General features: G+C 39.0%; 2 protein-coding genes across 2 annotated transcripts in view; one reads left to right on the top strand and one right to left on the bottom strand.

Annotated features, from left to right (window-relative positions):
• Positions 1-7994, top strand: part of LOC118331774 (calpain-2 catalytic subunit-like) — a 10502-nt gene extending 2508 nt beyond the window's left edge. The window contains exons 4-24 of the mRNA XM_035666850.1: positions 2825-3077; positions 3229-3316; positions 3425-3540; positions 3647-3780; positions 3947-4139; positions 4218-4292; positions 4415-4500; positions 4615-4686; positions 4939-5096; positions 5233-5390; positions 5664-5675; positions 5797-5996; positions 6206-6251; positions 6334-6393; positions 6491-6548; positions 6694-6749; positions 6893-6961; positions 7042-7120; positions 7235-7348; positions 7502-7554; positions 7968-7994. Of these exons, the coding sequence (XP_035522743.1) occupies positions 2825-3077; positions 3229-3316; positions 3425-3540; positions 3647-3780; positions 3947-4139; positions 4218-4292; positions 4415-4500; positions 4615-4686; positions 4939-5096; positions 5233-5390; positions 5664-5675; positions 5797-5996; positions 6206-6251; positions 6334-6393; positions 6491-6548; positions 6694-6749; positions 6893-6961; positions 7042-7120; positions 7235-7348; positions 7502-7554; positions 7968-7994 (2107 nt within the window). The remainder of the gene's footprint in view (positions 1-2824; positions 3078-3228; positions 3317-3424; positions 3541-3646; positions 3781-3946; positions 4140-4217; positions 4293-4414; positions 4501-4614; positions 4687-4938; positions 5097-5232; positions 5391-5663; positions 5676-5796; positions 5997-6205; positions 6252-6333; positions 6394-6490; positions 6549-6693; positions 6750-6892; positions 6962-7041; positions 7121-7234; positions 7349-7501; positions 7555-7967) is intronic.
• Positions 7995-9385: 1391 nt separating this feature from the next.
• On the bottom strand, positions 9386-12589 carry nsrp1 (nuclear speckle splicing regulatory protein 1). Its single transcript, XM_035666689.1, has 7 exons — positions 12553-12589; positions 11564-11654; positions 11325-11381; positions 11088-11216; positions 10663-10870; positions 10430-10532; positions 9386-10335 (listed from the first exon to the last, which is right to left on the bottom strand). Exons 1-7 carry the CDS (start codon positions 12570-12572, stop codon positions 9477-9479), a joined length of 1467 nt encoding a protein of 488 aa, XP_035522582.1. The 5' UTR covers positions 12573-12589; the 3' UTR covers positions 9386-9476.
• Between the last annotated feature and the right edge of the window lie 3178 nt (positions 12590-15767).

Raw genomic sequence — 15767 nt, forward strand, 5'->3', positions numbered from 1 at the left:
CCCTGCTGGTGGAAGTGTATGCACGTTACAATTATTGTAAATGCTTAGAAATTAGAAAACACACCTTGAACACCAGCCAAGTGAAATGTATTTTTAATCATCAGGATTTGGAATTAAATCTGTTTCGTTGTTGTGGCTAAAATAACTAATCATCTACAAATTGAAGGTTACCACTAAAGTGTTAATTCCTTGATCCAAGTCCTTTCTCTGCGTCACTAATTCATAAATACACATTTGAGGTTTCTTGACAAAATCACAAAATCAGCACTGCTACGTTCAAAGGTGCACGTTTAGTTTTTGTTTTGTGGATCTTACATGATCACTGGTATTTCATCTGAAGCATTCAAGGACTAACACTGTACATATCTGACTTGGTATGTCATGAAGGGCAAAATTATGATGGGGGATGTGGGACTAATGGAGGTTAAAAGAAGAATTAATGTGACCTAAAACATGGAGATTGTTTTTTTGTTGTTGTTAAAAATAACCCTCCGATAATAACAACCTTGAAACTTGTGCATATGTTGAAGGAAAAGATGTGTGTAACAAGTTTGTACTGGTGGATGATTATGCCTCAGCTGTGACAGAAATCCAATAGGTATGTTATTGGTCCAGGCTGTTGATTTGCTGACTTGGTTTGGTCTTCTTTGCTTGTTCAAACGTGACTGAAACTGTTGAGTTTGCTGATAAAAGAGGTTATATTAGATTTACTGGAGACCAGCTGACTCTTACTCTACCTCTAACAGTAAATGATGACAAAAGAGATGCACGACCATCAATTTCATTTAATAATTCATTTATTGAGGTGCATTTCAGGCTTCTCCCTGTGAGGAAACATGGCCTCTGTGCTGCCCCAACCCTCAAAAGCATGTGTTAGTCATTACAGAGGTGTTTGACAAAGTACAGCTGATCATTGTTTGGTCCATAAAATGCTATAAAATGCTGAAAATGTTGATCAGTTTCCCAAAGCCCAAGGTGACATCCTCAAATGTTTTGTCCACAACCCAAAGACATTCAGTTTACTGTCATTAAGGACTAAATAAACCAGAAAATATTCATATTTGAAATAATTCTAACTTTAAAAAAAAGGAATTAGTGACATTTAATCGATAATGCAATCAGGTATGTTCAGCATTGTAGTTTCTTGGTGGAAGCCTATGTAGATCTGCTCACTCTGTCTCTACTGATATGACTGTATAACAGCACTTGTCCATATATGGAATATATAACAGGGTCAGTCACTACTTGCCTGAAACAAGTTTCCGGTACCTACAATGTACTGAAATGTGTCAGTATTGGTTCTAAATAACAATAACAGCAACTTTTATTAAAAAAGGTTCTGTAAATAGTTAGCTTACTGTTGTGATCAGAAATTGTTCTGAATCTCAATGGCTGTTCTGTAAGTAGTTTTCAGATGAATATAGCAACTTCTATGTGTGTGCATATAGGCCTTTAATGCCTTTAAGTTAAATCATCCATCGGGGCGGTGGCTTTAACTCAATTGAACGGTACAAGGTCTCACGCTGATGCATATCTGGTATTTCGTTGATGAGTATAAATTACTTTCACATGTCCTGGTCCTGTCACACTGTGTTCATACTTTGAAAACGTTGCCAGACTCTATAACTTTACAGACAAGTTCCATATTTTCCTGTTATTATTTTGTCTTTTGCATGATGTTTGATGTCTGCTGTCAATTGTTAAGTTCAGTTTTGTCTGAAAGCCGTTGTTGTTTAATCTGATTTCAGACACCTCTGCCACTGCTCTCCAACATGACATCCACCTGTGTGAAGATGATTCACTCCTTCTATGAGGACGAAGGTGAAGGAAGCCCTTCTAACCCCGTATAATTTAAAGGTGAAGACTATTAGCAGCTCAAGGAAACTGCTCAATGAGGGGAGGAAATTTAAGGATAAAACTTTCCCAGCAAACCTCGACTGTCTGGGAAAAATGAAAGAGTTCACGTCAGAGCGGCTCAGTGAAGTCAATCTGTCCATGTGGGAACATTTGCAGTATTTTAGAAAAATTCAGCAAATGCTATATTTCTGTGTGAGGTTATTCAGATGTCTCTCACCTTTTAAAGGACCTTAACCCTGATACATCATTTGTTGTGGACAGGACTTAAAGGACCGGTGTGTAGGATTTAGTGGCATCTAGCAGGGAAGTTCCAGATGTGGGATTTCATGAACAGTCGTCAATGCAAGACGTATACAGCGGTAACAGATCTGACCATGCAGGCCGGCACACAAAATGATGTTCCTTTAGCTTGATGAGCGTGTGGAATGCATCTGTGTTAGAACAAAGGAAGGAATTTGATGTGGTGAGATATCATGTTGTTTTTGTTGTGAGAGGAGTAAAGGAGGTTTTTAACTTAATGCAGCAGGTCTTGTCCTAGCATGTGATGCCTGCGCGCTAGATTTATTAATGACCACTGCTTGCCAAATTCCATTTAAAAAAAACAAAATCTGCAATTTCATCCGAATAACAAGCACTCGCATTCGCGACCAACCCATCACTATTGAGAACCACTGATCTAAACCAAAAAAAACTGTTTTGTTACACATGAAGCTCTCAGTTCCCTGTAATTTCAGGGGGTTAAGGGGTGGGTCTGACTCCAGGCTTATGTAAGACAATGTGTATATAAGTTGGGACAGTTTGCTGCAAAGAGCAGACTGGACACTTCCAAGTCATTCTCTTCTAAGGAAGCAGTTGTTGTTTGCAGCCGTCTTGCAGGTAATTATAACCATCCATCTCTGAAACATAGCTTTTGCATTTCAAATTAAATTCAGAATGATCTTATTCTGTCTTTCTTCTTGGATCTCAGAGTCTATCTGAAGCCTCTCGTCAACATGCCTGGAACTTGCACCTCTATCATCAACTTGCGTTACCAAGATGGCAGCGAGGGGAGCCCCTCCAACCCTGCCAAGTACAACAACCAGGACTACACCCAGCTGAAAGAGAGCTACCTCCGCAGAAGGAGACAGTTTGTGGACAACACCTTCCCACCTGACAACCACTCTCTGGGTGACCTGCCTAATCTGAGCAGCTGGCGTGAAGTCAAATGGCTTCGACCAGTGGTAAAATACTTCAGAATATATCTTTTCTCCCTTATGTTAATCTAATGATAAAAGATAATGGGAATACACATTTTTACATTGTGATGTTAGCAATGTTTTTACATGTCTTGTCTTCTTCTGATATTATTTTGTTGATTGTTGTATTGTTCAGGAAATCTTGAAACTCCAAAACATCGACAGCGAGCCTGCTTTCTGCACAAATGGAGCCTCACGGTTTGACTTTGGTCAAGGCGGTGTGGGTAAGAAAGAATCTCTGGCTTACAGCTAAAGGCAAAAAAAGATGAATACCTTGCTTAGGTGGAAATTTGAACTATGTGAGAAAAATATTTTCTTTACTCATTTACCAGGTAACTGCTGGTTTCTGGCAGCAATCTCTGCACTGACTTTCCATGAAAGCCTGCTGGTGCAGGTTGTGCCCATGGACCAGTCCTTCAACAACTATGCAGGGATATTTCACTTCAGGGTAAATAAATATTAATAATCATATATAAATGAGTTAAAACAATGCTTTCACAATACATTCGGGTCTTCAACTAACTTGTAATTCCTTCTCATCGTCTCTGTGTCAGTTCTGGAGGTTTGGCAAATGGATTGATGTTGTCATTGACGACTACCTGCCAACACTGGACAACTGTTTGCTGTCTGTGCACACCAAGGGGGAAAACGAGTTCTGGGTTCCTCTGCTGGAGAAAGCATATGCCAAGTATGAAACCGACTTACCCACACCGTTATAAAACACTTCAATAGGTGGCACAAGCACCAGAATCAAGACATTAAGACACAAATGCTAGATTAGCTAAACTCGCCATAGAGGAATGGTTTCTGGCAGCATTTTCATGCATTTTCAACTTTTCTTCTGTCTGCCTTAGAGTGTGTGGCTCATACGCAGACATGAACACTGGGCTGCCATCAGAGGCCTGCAAGGATTTCAGTGGAGGCGTCCACATGACTTACCAACTCAGGGAGGTCCATACTGCAAACTATGATACAGAGCTGTGGCAGTCACTGAGCAATGCCTCCGGGTGCAACTCAATGATTTGCTGTGGGAGTGCCCAGAAAGGGGTAAGAACTAATTTCTTAGAAAAAAAAAAAGTACAAATCAAACTCATTGGGGTGATTTAACTGTGTTGTCTGTTTCAGGGTAAGATTGTGAACACTGTAGCTGACACTGGATTGGTGGACGGACATGCCTATTCTGTCACAGCAGTCACTGAGGTAAATATATGGCAACTGAGGAGAAGAATTAAAATAAGAGCTGTAGGAATTTCAATGCTAGCAAGATTTTTCCAAAGTATTTTGGTGTTTGCTCATGTTTCAATTCATCATTTTATCTTTAGGTTGAGTATTACGGCTCCAAAGTGAAGCTGGTGCGCGTCATGAACCCTTGGGGCCAAACAGAGTGGAACGGAAAGTGGAGCGACAAGTACTGAAATTAATCATACATGTTATAGCAATAGAACCCACACTACTACAATTAGTACTACAATTAAGAACTGTTTATTTTTATGTCTATAATATATTTTCCTCCTGTGCTCAGGTCGGATTTGTGGCAGAAAGTGAGGCCAGAAGATCGCGAGAAGTGTTCTGTCCGTAACGATGGAGAGTTCTGGTAATTTAGCTACAATAACAGTACCGTGGGAAGTTTTGTTGTAAACAAACGCATACATCCTCTTCACGTAGCCTGCAATTTGCTCACTCCTACGTTTCTTGCTGTGTTAATTACCACATGTGCTTCCTTGTCATAATACATTGCCCATAGCCCCACTAGTGGTCAAAAACTAAACTGGATACCTATAAACAGTGAGGTCTGAAAATGAATGGACAAGAGCAAACATTTTATTCTTATTTCTCTTGCTGTCAGGATGGAGTTGGAGGACTTCTATAACTACTTTGTGATGTTGTCCATCTGCTGTGAGAACCCTAACTTCCTTGACGGAGACTTCACCTGCCAGTGGAAATGCATGATTTACGATGGCAGCTGGGTAGCCGGGAGATCTGCAGGTGGCAACGTGAACAAATGTAAGCCCAATTCATTCTTTTGGCTTTAACTATAACTGCAAAGGGAATATGTCTGTTGTCTTTTTCCTGTTATGTGTGCACTGAACTGCCACCTGAAGTGTCATCTGCTTTTTCTAATGTTTCCCATCACCTGTAGCCTCCTTTGCCACAAATCCTCAGTATCGCATCCAGGTGACAATAATAGACGAGAAGGAGCAGGGAGACAAAAACATCTTGCTCTCTCTGATGCAGAAACCTCTGCAGCAGAACCGCAAATCGATAAGCTCATACCCGATTGGACTCACCATCTTCAAGGTTTGCAACCTGAATTTTCATTAAATATTAAACAATGATTGAATAATGCAAAATGCATTTCAGCAAGCATGAAGATTATGAAGCACATAAGAAAAAAAAGTTTTATGTAAACCAAAAGAATTACATACAACAAAAAAACTAATAACAGCTCATTTAACTGGGAGGACACCTGAGCTCTGTTACCAAATTAGCAGTCACTGTTTGGCTATTTCTTGACAAGACTGACTTGAAAACTGTATAATGACATTTTTCTCTCCATTTCACATCCAACAGGTTCCACCAGGGGTAAGAGCAAATATCACACTCTTCATACCTGTGCACACAACGCAAACTCCACATTAAAATAACCTGAACAATGCAATTCTATGCTCAGGAAGTAATTTAATAAGGCTCATACTCTTTCCAGTCTCCACGAGGACGCCTGCCCGCCGACTTCTTTAGAACAAACAGACCTGTGAAGGATGCTTCTTACACCAATCAGAGGGATCTGATTGAGAATCACAGTATGGAGCCAGGAGAGTATGTGATCGTCCCCTCCACCATAAAGCCCAACATGAGTGCAGAATTCGTTCTCACTGTCTACTCCAAGTCTGATGCTAAGATCACGTAAGGACTTACTGATTATTGACATATACTATACGTCCCAATGGAGACTTTTCTACCAAAACAGGGATTGTATAGAGTGTTTGACTTTTCAGCCAACACAAAAGGTTTCATGTAAAAACGGGGGGTTGATATTCTGAAATGACACAGCAAATAATAAGTGACTGTGGGTGTAGGAGGCAGTTTTCTAACACATTCTCCTCTTTATCCAGCCCCCATGATGGACATGATGATGATGACGATGACGTTCTTCCCGAGGTATGAAATAAAATAATGTAGTGCCTACTTTAGCTGTAAGTCAGAGAGAGCAAATACTTTAACATTCACATGTCAACTTTAGGTACCAACTGAAAAAGAGAAGGACCCCATGCATGCCTTGCTCAACCACTATGCTGATCAGGTGTGTTATTTTTCTTGCGTTTACCTGTCTCAGTTTTTCCTTTTCCTGATATCAATGGATCAAAGAAAGTTTTTATTGTTTCTGTGTCCGTTGGCAGAATGGTGAGCTGAATGCCAGACAGCTCCAGAAGCTCCTGAATGAAAACTTCCCTCATGGTGAGTTGATTGATATCGTGATATTATATAATTTCAAAATGAATTCAAAACCCTAATTCATTCGTTATTAATCACAACTAAAAATCGTTTTTACAGTTTTACAACCAGTCATGTTACTTTGTTCCTCTGTGTGTACCATCCACAGGAACCCGTTACGGCTTTGCTCTGGACAACTGCAGTAGCATGATGGCCTTGGTGGATGTATCCTAAAAAGAAATATTGTTGTGAAAAATGTTTAAGCTTGTGTTACTTCACAAATCACCCTACGTTACTGTGGCAAAGAGTCAAAATGAAATTATAACATTCTGATCAGATCTGAAGTTGTTTTTCCTTAACATGCAAAGACCGACCGAAGAATGACGATGTCCTTCTCTGAGTTCTCAACTCTCTGGGAGAAGATGAATGAATACAAGGTAAGACATATTACAACTAATTCATTGAATGTGTCAAAAAAATGACACACGTTTTAAATGTAGTTTAATCTTCTTTGCAGAAACTCTTCCATCGCACAGATTTGAATCAGAAGGGATCCCTGTCCGACTATGAGCTCAAGAGGGCAATTGAGGCTGCAGGTAAAATGTTGCATTAATTTAAACTAAAAGTTGATGATAAGCTTTTACCAATACAAGACATGGGAACATTTTTCATATTCACAATTGTAACTGGAGTACTTCTGTCTGTACCAGGAATGGACGTAAACGACGGCATGGTGAGGATGATGATGTTCCGCTATTCTGGCTTCTCATCCACCACCATGGACAGCTTCATTGTTCTTATGTTACGCCTGGAAAAGACATCAAGTGAGTGACGTGGCAACAACCAATTGGATCACTTTCAAACCCACATTCCAATTTTGAGAAATTATAAGCTTGGTATCAGAATCATAGCTTATAGAGTATTTCTCCTTTTTAGAACGGTTATGTTGCATTACAAAATGTGATTTTTCTTTGCAGGTATTTTCAAAGACAGATCAACAGACGGAGTGATCCACATGACCTGGGAGGAAGTAAGTCTATTTCCACTTAATGCCAGATGTATTCTTTTGTTTCTCAAGATATGCAACTTACAAAATGGTTAAACGTGGCAAAAATATTGAAGCAAAAGTAGCAATGCTGCAACAATAATAGTCCTGCATTGAAAAGTATTATTATATCACAAATAAAAATTGCGTTTTAATGTTATAGTTTAAACAATGCATCATATTCTAAGCACAGCATATATTTCTAACCAGTGAACTAATAGCTAAAGCTGTCAAAGAAATGTAGTTAAAAGTACAATATTCCCCTCTGAAATGTAGTGTTGTAAGTTCAGTACTTTTAAGTAAAGTTAAGTAAATACATTTGGTTACATTTCACCATTGAATAAGCCATTAAAAGCATTTAAAATCCTAACAATTCTACAAAATGTTTTTTGTTTCAGTGGTCCAGCAGCTCCTTGTACAACTAGAGCGAAACCAGCACAGGAGCGCAGGACGCATACGAGAGAAGATTCCTGCAAACACTGCTCGATACGAAATTGATGTCTTTCCTGCGCAGAACCTGTAAACCAGGAACACGTTTCTGTGATCAAACGATCCTTGTGAAATAAACGTTGTTACCTTCTGAATTATGAGCTGGAAATCTTGATTCTTGCACACATTTGACCTCAAAATACCAAATGACTGCAGAACAAACAGGAAGCAACAGAAAAAGATTGTGGACCAGAAATTATTTTATTAACTCATCCCTGACTACATCAGAAAGATACAAAACCTCAACAAAAGTGATCAAACACAATCAAGTGTCTCACACCTCATTCCATTCATTCATCCTCCAAATTAAGCAATAAGATAACATTTCCTATATACACGCATTCCTTTATGTGATGTTTCAAGAGGTTCAAAACCCATATTTACAAAATCAGTGTTGTTTCACAATGATAAATCAAAGATCCACATATTTAATTCCCCAAAACAATATTGTCCAGGTCTTTGTCTCGTCACTAAAGACCATGAGTACACTCTGCTGTCTGAATCTGTCCACTGCAGCGTACGACGGAGTCACTGGTTACAGGATAAGGTTTGCAATTTACAATATTTGTTGTTATTGTCAACAAATCCCACGAAAAAGATGAAAACCAACCGACTGATAAGTAGTCAGAACCCTGGTTTACTCTTCTATACCAAATGCCTCTATTGTTGCAGGGTTTCTGTGTAATTTCAAGCACCTATTTCTAGAATCATACTGGAAAACATGTATGAATATATGAAAGATTTATTTACACATTACGACTGTTCCCCAATAAGCAAGACTGAAAAATGCAACTTCATACAAGTAACATTAACTTCATCAATCTAATCAATTTTGTAATCATCATATCAATCATGTTTAAGACATTTTATGGCCTAAAAGTCAGATGGGTTGGATTTTAGAGCCTTTAAGACCCTCCCAGACCTGTTTTGTCCAAAATTATTAAAAATACATTAATATGCCTCACCATTCACCTGGGTGACATGCGAATATGGGTACTGTAGTTTACTTTAATCAGATACACACAGTCACATAGAGAATACATACACTGTTCTAGTGCTGTAAATACTCACCAGTGTGCCAAATGTGTATTAATCCACAGCTAAAGTCCTCAACAAATGTATGTACTATTGTATACTCCTGCTTGAGCGCCGTTGGCTAAGAACTACACTGCCCTGCTGTTAAAGTAAACCACTGAGCCTCAAAAAGAAAAATCTAAACAGTTTGTAAGGTTTTCAAGATTTCTTCATAAGGAACCAATGGTAGGGAAGTCAAAGACCGTACTGACAGGAAGGAAGGAACTCATTGTCGGTTTTGGTATTTTAATGGGATTTGTTGAAAAAATAAAATAAAATAATAAGAAAAATAGCCTTATCCTCTAAATTGAGATAAAGGCTGTGTGTAATTCAAGGGTGTTTCCTCAGTCCTCCTCCTTCTCTATATAGGTCTTACAGCCTGAGCGTGCTATCTGTCTGGCCATGTACCGGTCTCTCGCAGAACACACAGTCTGATCTGTGCTGCGCTTCGCAAACTTGTTCCCCTTCTCCTCCTTTTCCTCTTTCTCCTCACCTTCCTGTCCCTGTCCATCTCCTTCCTTACTTTGTTCTTTCACTGCTTCTTTCTTATCCGGATCCTTCTCTTCCTTCACTGCCTTTCCATTCTCTTCCTTCACTGCCTTTTCATTCTCAGGTTCCTTCCTCCTCTCCTTCTCTTCTTCCCAATCTTTGTCCTTCCGCTTGTCTTCATCTGGATTCCTCCTCTTCTCTCTTTCCCCATTCTTATCCCTCTCTCTTTCTTTGGGGCTCCTCTCCCTCTTCCCGTGCCTGTCTTCCCTCTCTGTATCCCCCTTGCCTCTGCTTCTGTCATCTTCCCTGCCTCTGTCTCGGTCTCTGTCCCTGTCTTTCCTTCTATCCCTGTCGTCTCTTCTTCCTCCGTATCTGTCATCCCTCTCCCTTCCCCTGTTTCGGTCTCGGTCTCTATCTCTGTCTCTATCTCTATCTCTTCTACTGTCTCTGTCTCTGTCTTGATCTCTGTGGCTCTTCTTGTGTCTGTCTCTCTCCCTCTCTTTCACCTTCTCCTCTCCGCTCCCTGATGACGGTGACCTCTGTCTGTATTGGCGTTTTGAGTGTGCAGAGACTGTCGCAGGCTTGCTAAACCCAGACTTCTGCTCTTGCCCCTCCTCAATGTCGCTGCATGAACTCTGGATATTGTCGTGGGATGTAGATGAGGGCACAGGTGAAGTCCTCTCTGTGTCTTTTGAAACCTTTGAGGTTTGAGTACTGCGGAAGGAGGAACAGAGAGACACAATTAAAGGCTCAGAATAGTTGCTAAACATACGTGTGTGCTTGTTGTGTTTAAGGAGCTAGGACTGACTTGTTTGCTGAGCGATCGGGTATCGCCTCCTCTCCTACAGTCTGATTCAGCAGGTGGCGGTAGAAGCCGCTCAGGTCTTTTTGTTTCTTCACATCCAAAGCAGCTACACAAAACAAAAAGAATTCAAACAAATCACTGACATTGTGTCGCATTAAGTGGTCTCGCTGTATCACTTCTGCATCAAAATCTTGTCTGCATGCAGCCTAAAAATAGTTGTAAAGTATCAGACTAACCTTCCATCTCTGCCTCTCTCTTCTCTCTCTCCTGCTCCTCCTTCTGCTCCAGCAGTTTCTGCTTGTAGGCGGAAGTAACGTAAGCCTCTTTATCGGCAAACTGCTCTCCCTCCGCCTCTCTTTCCTTCTGGATCTTCCTCTCTTCCCTCCGTTCCTGTTCTTTCTTGCGGTCCTCGACTGCTTTCATTAACTGGTGGATATACTTCGGCTGTAATAAAGAGACAGGGACAAAAACCTTTATTAAGTTAATATTCATGAGGAACTTCAAGCGCTCAACATCAGTGAAACATCAGTGAAACAGCAGCGGCACAGTGCCTGCTGGCCAACAGGGGGCCCAGTGGACAGTCCTTCTAGCCATTGGATCACTCTGAAATCCCAACGTTGACAAATGTAACTATACAAGTGTTCGATACGAGCATGATTACCCTTTTGTCAGCGCCTCGCAGGATCTTTTTGTTGCTCTCAAGTCTCTGGTTTTGAATGTCGTCGTACACTGCATCATAGTCATATACTGTGCTGTCCTGTTCCAGGGCCTTGTGCATCTCCAAACGTGTCTTTAAACAAAGAGAGAGAAAGACAAATACCAGAGAAATGTAACTTACAGTGGAATGACTGTGTTTATAGCATTAAGCACACTAAAGTATTTTAATTCTTCCTTTCACCTGCTTCATCATTTTCTTTTTGACAGCTTCTCTCTGCAGACTCTCCCCAACTGAGGTCTGAGAAACAAAACAAAACATAACATATTTGGACACAAGTAAATGTTACCTGATACTTGGATATGGCTTTTTAAAATTATTTATTTTAGAGAAATCTGTTTGTGAAAATACCTGAATCATATCCAGTGATTGGTGAGCGACAAAACAAAAAAAAATTACAACAAATCTAACAGTTTACCCACCTCATCATCTGAGTCATCGCCGAATACTGAGGGTTTCTGCAGCATCGCCGTCTTTGCTGCTCCTTTCTTTTGGGACAGGATGAGCCCATACCTGTGGACAAACAGGACTTCTTAAACGCTGTCCGGCACAACTCATCTGTCTGTACATGTATTTCACATGTTAGACCTTCACAAGTCGTAATCCATCAAGTAAAGTGTCATCTCTACTGGGACAAATGCAAAGGCGTCGGATACTAAAAATACAGCTGCGATTTAAATGAGAGGCAAATGACCTTAAAGTGGAGTGTTTTTGCAGTGAGTATGTGGATGGTGAGGACTAAAGATTTGTCTTTCTATGCTGCTTTCAAAAGAGATTCATTTGAATTAAACAGACAACACAGTTCATATATTCTTGAATTTCCCTGGCGATAAATAAAGTATCCACATGGGTTATTCTATCTATCTATCCTCAAATACTGCATGTCAGTTTTCCATTTTCCAATGGCAAGACAAGCCCTATTCAAAAGATGGAATAAAAGGATATTAACTTGCTCTTGAGACAGGTGACTTTATGCAAATATAAGGTGAAGCACACCTTCTACTGTGCAATAATAAGTCGTGCACCAAAAAGAGAAACAATAAAAACCTGTGCGGAATAAACCAAATGAACTGCAGCCTGAATGACCAGCGTTAGCTTTAAAAGTTGTATCGACTCCCTGACAGTCCAAAGATGAAGAAGTGGTTCATAAATGTGAACATTTGAACCATTATAATAAACAAAACGGGCCTTAGTTTGTTAACCAGCTGATGTTTAAACGAGGTTAGCACATCGTTTTAGCAACAGGGGCAACCGACGTTTTACCAAATAACCCTGAGCTGTAACACCACGGCTGCTACAGTAAATTAAGTCCTTTCTCATCACTACAACTATAACCACAAACTAGATACACGGGTATCGTTTGAGGTCAAACACACACTGTAATAAACGCGTTAGCATGTCTGCAACTTACTGTTTAGTAGGGACCGCCATCTTGTTCTGCTGACCGATTCGACACAATATTTTAGTAAACTCATTCAATTCAACTTCTACTAGGTTACATTTCATTTAAAATGTGACTATATGTGTTATTATAGCTGCCGCACACGTGACCGATATTTATCATTTTGGAGGTTATATTTGCTTCTATTCACTCATATGTGGATTATTAGTCTGTGGCGAATGTGTGGACCTCCATAGGGTTTATGTGTTTACTTAAAGAGTAGGTCTACCAATAGATGGCAATGTTGCTCCAAAGTGAAAGTTATTGATCAGTTTATCGTCATTAACCTGGTCTGCACCATGAGTCTGCACACAGAGCAACTATCACGGTTAAATCCAGAGAAATAAAAGTTGGACATATCTCCAAATCAAAGAAAAAAGCAAACATCTGTATACAAATGAAATAGTATTTTATCTATAACTTCTGCAATAACACAATCTTAAAACTCATTACTATTTATTCCTTTTCTGTCAGCACATACTGTGAAATGTGTTTACATTTACTTTGTATATAGGCTCTTATTATATTATTATGTCTCTTAGGCTCTTGTTATATTTCTATTTTTAACTTTTATTTTTACTTTAATATATGTATACACATATACATTGATTTCTATTCTATATATTGTGTTATATATTGTATATGAGTGCTATTTATTTAACATTGTGTGAGTAGAACAACTGTAACAAACTAATTTCCCCCCAAGGATCAATGAAGTATTTCTGATTCTGATTCTGAACTTTGAACTCTGTTAAGATATAATGATTATAATGATCATACTAGATATAATTTATCTCTGGGATGTGAATAATTTAGTCTTCTGAAAGACTAGATATTTTTTACAATTGTAAGCAAAATTACACACTAACCAGTACACATTGACTACTGGGTGAATTTAGGCTACACTTATTGAACTAGAGAAGTAATGTTCAATTCTAAACAAATAAGGATCATGTCAAAAATTGGTTATATTACAATACATTTTTGGACAGACATATTTTTTTCTTCATACCAAACGTGACTATTTGCTACCCTTCATCATTCATTCAGGATGCATATTCATGAATCAATAACAGATCTGGTAATGTAAAACTATTTAAAAACAAAAAACAACATTAGAGCAAAGTACAGAATAAATACATCATCTTATGTAGAAGATGTTTTTTTTCTCCATATTTCTATCCTGGTAATCATCACGTGTACTATTCTCATGGCCTATTGAAGGGGTTCTGACCTCCAGGTTGGGAACCAGTCAATATCAATGATTAATAATCAGAAACCAGAGCTTGCAATCTATATCTATTCTATTTCTGTGACTACACATCTTGCAGCTGCAAAGTGCTAAACCAGAGATACAGAAGATATCATGGATTTATCATTGCTAATGATTACAGTGAGGAGATAGGGGCTAATCAATGACATGAAGCGCTTCTCTAAAAGATTAACTGTGATGAAATGTACAAGTGAGTCTGATATTCTTACTGGATAGGAAACGGAGACTGAAAGTCCGTGGCTATTGTCTGTCATTGTTTATGTTCAATGCTGTCAGATGCTCTGTTCTAAACCTCCTAAGTCATTCTCTTAAATCAGATCAGAGAGCACATGGCTCACCTGTGATTAAAGCTGAAGCTTTGCATTCCCAGTGCCTCCTCTGAGTGACCCTAAATCCAAACACCATTATCTCTGTCGTAATCTCCATCTCATCTCATCTCCTCTCTGGCCTCACTGCTAATCCCTCTGGTACAAACAGAGCGACCAAAGCTGCCTGATGGATGGATGAATGGACGGATGGTGAAGTTACTTAAAAAGGAGAAGGGACTGAACAAATACCTTTTTGGTATCGATAACTGATACTGCTATTGACAACAAGCAAACAATACACTGAATTATTTGAATTGTGTATTGTTTCAGTCTGACTCCAGCTGTCTGAATCAGCACCCACATCTGTAATTTTTGGCAATTTAGTCTGAATATTAGGCTAGTATTATTTATGTGTTGGAGAAAAGGAAAGAGAAACCAGGTTGTACATCAGCAGCTGTAATGACAGTGCTGGCGCTGTGCTGTGTGTACCTGCACAAACGGATACCTGGGCATGTGCTAATGACACACACATCACGTTTGAGTGTGTGGTTGCTGCAGCTATCCCAAATCTGTGCCCTTAGGCTGTGAAGACTACAGTGTAGCAGTGCAGGTTCAGACGGGCAGGCTGCACCTCAGGAGTCATGAAACATCACCCGGTGTTTTTCCCTTGATCAGTACAGCACACACTTCAGCTCAAATACTGTATGTACACAAAATAACTTATGGCTCCTAACTTGATGACCATTAGGAAGGTAGACCTTTCTTCTTTTCTGAAGCTTTAAGTTGGGTTACCACATGTTTAGACTGACTCTGCTAAACCAATACACAGAAATACAATTATGTATACTTTATATGGATACTGTAAAGTAAACTAACACACAACCTTCACATTATGTATTCTCATTTTATTTTATGCTTAGAAGTGACACTGATGCAAAGATAAAACACTCGTGACTTAATTGAATTGATTTTTATTGGAGAGATTAAGAAAATTATTGAGGAACTGACTTTACCTAAGTTGCAGTGACTTAAGAACTCACACATAAAAATAAACTTAAACTACTGAATATAGTACTTGATGAGGTTCCTAAAAAGATAATTTAGACATGAGAACTGAAATGTCTCAAGATTCCCCTTGGGATAAATACAATTATATCTTATCTTATCTTATTAATAGTAGGCCTAATAATAGTTGGTTAAGATGTGTAACGTAAATACATTGTCTTTTAAGAACAATAAAGCATATTAATGTATTATTTAAAGGGACACTCAACCGATTTTACACATTGAGGTCAGTTTACTCTCATGAGGAGTACTACTCAGTTGTATAATGTCTTCTGTCTATTTACAGTCCTAGAAAATAACCCAGGTTATGTCATCAGGATTATCTTGGTTTAGGCTTGAAGACTTCAAATTTTTTATGAAAAGCCTAAGTTCCAAACATACGGAAGCCGAGAACGGCCATGGATTTTTTTTTAATGCACTGTTATGTCGAGATAACGAAATTAATTATTTCGTTATCTCGACATAACAAAGATCGTTATCTCGTGATAACGAATTAATTAATAATGTGTTCGTCTTGACTTTAAACTAATGCGATAATG

This window comes from Morone saxatilis, unplaced genomic scaffold, assembly GCF_004916995.1.
Source record: "Morone saxatilis isolate NCDOM2014 unplaced genomic scaffold, NCSU_SB_2.0 Contig20, whole genome shotgun sequence".
Taxonomy (NCBI): Eukaryota; Metazoa; Chordata; class Actinopteri; family Moronidae; genus Morone; species Morone saxatilis.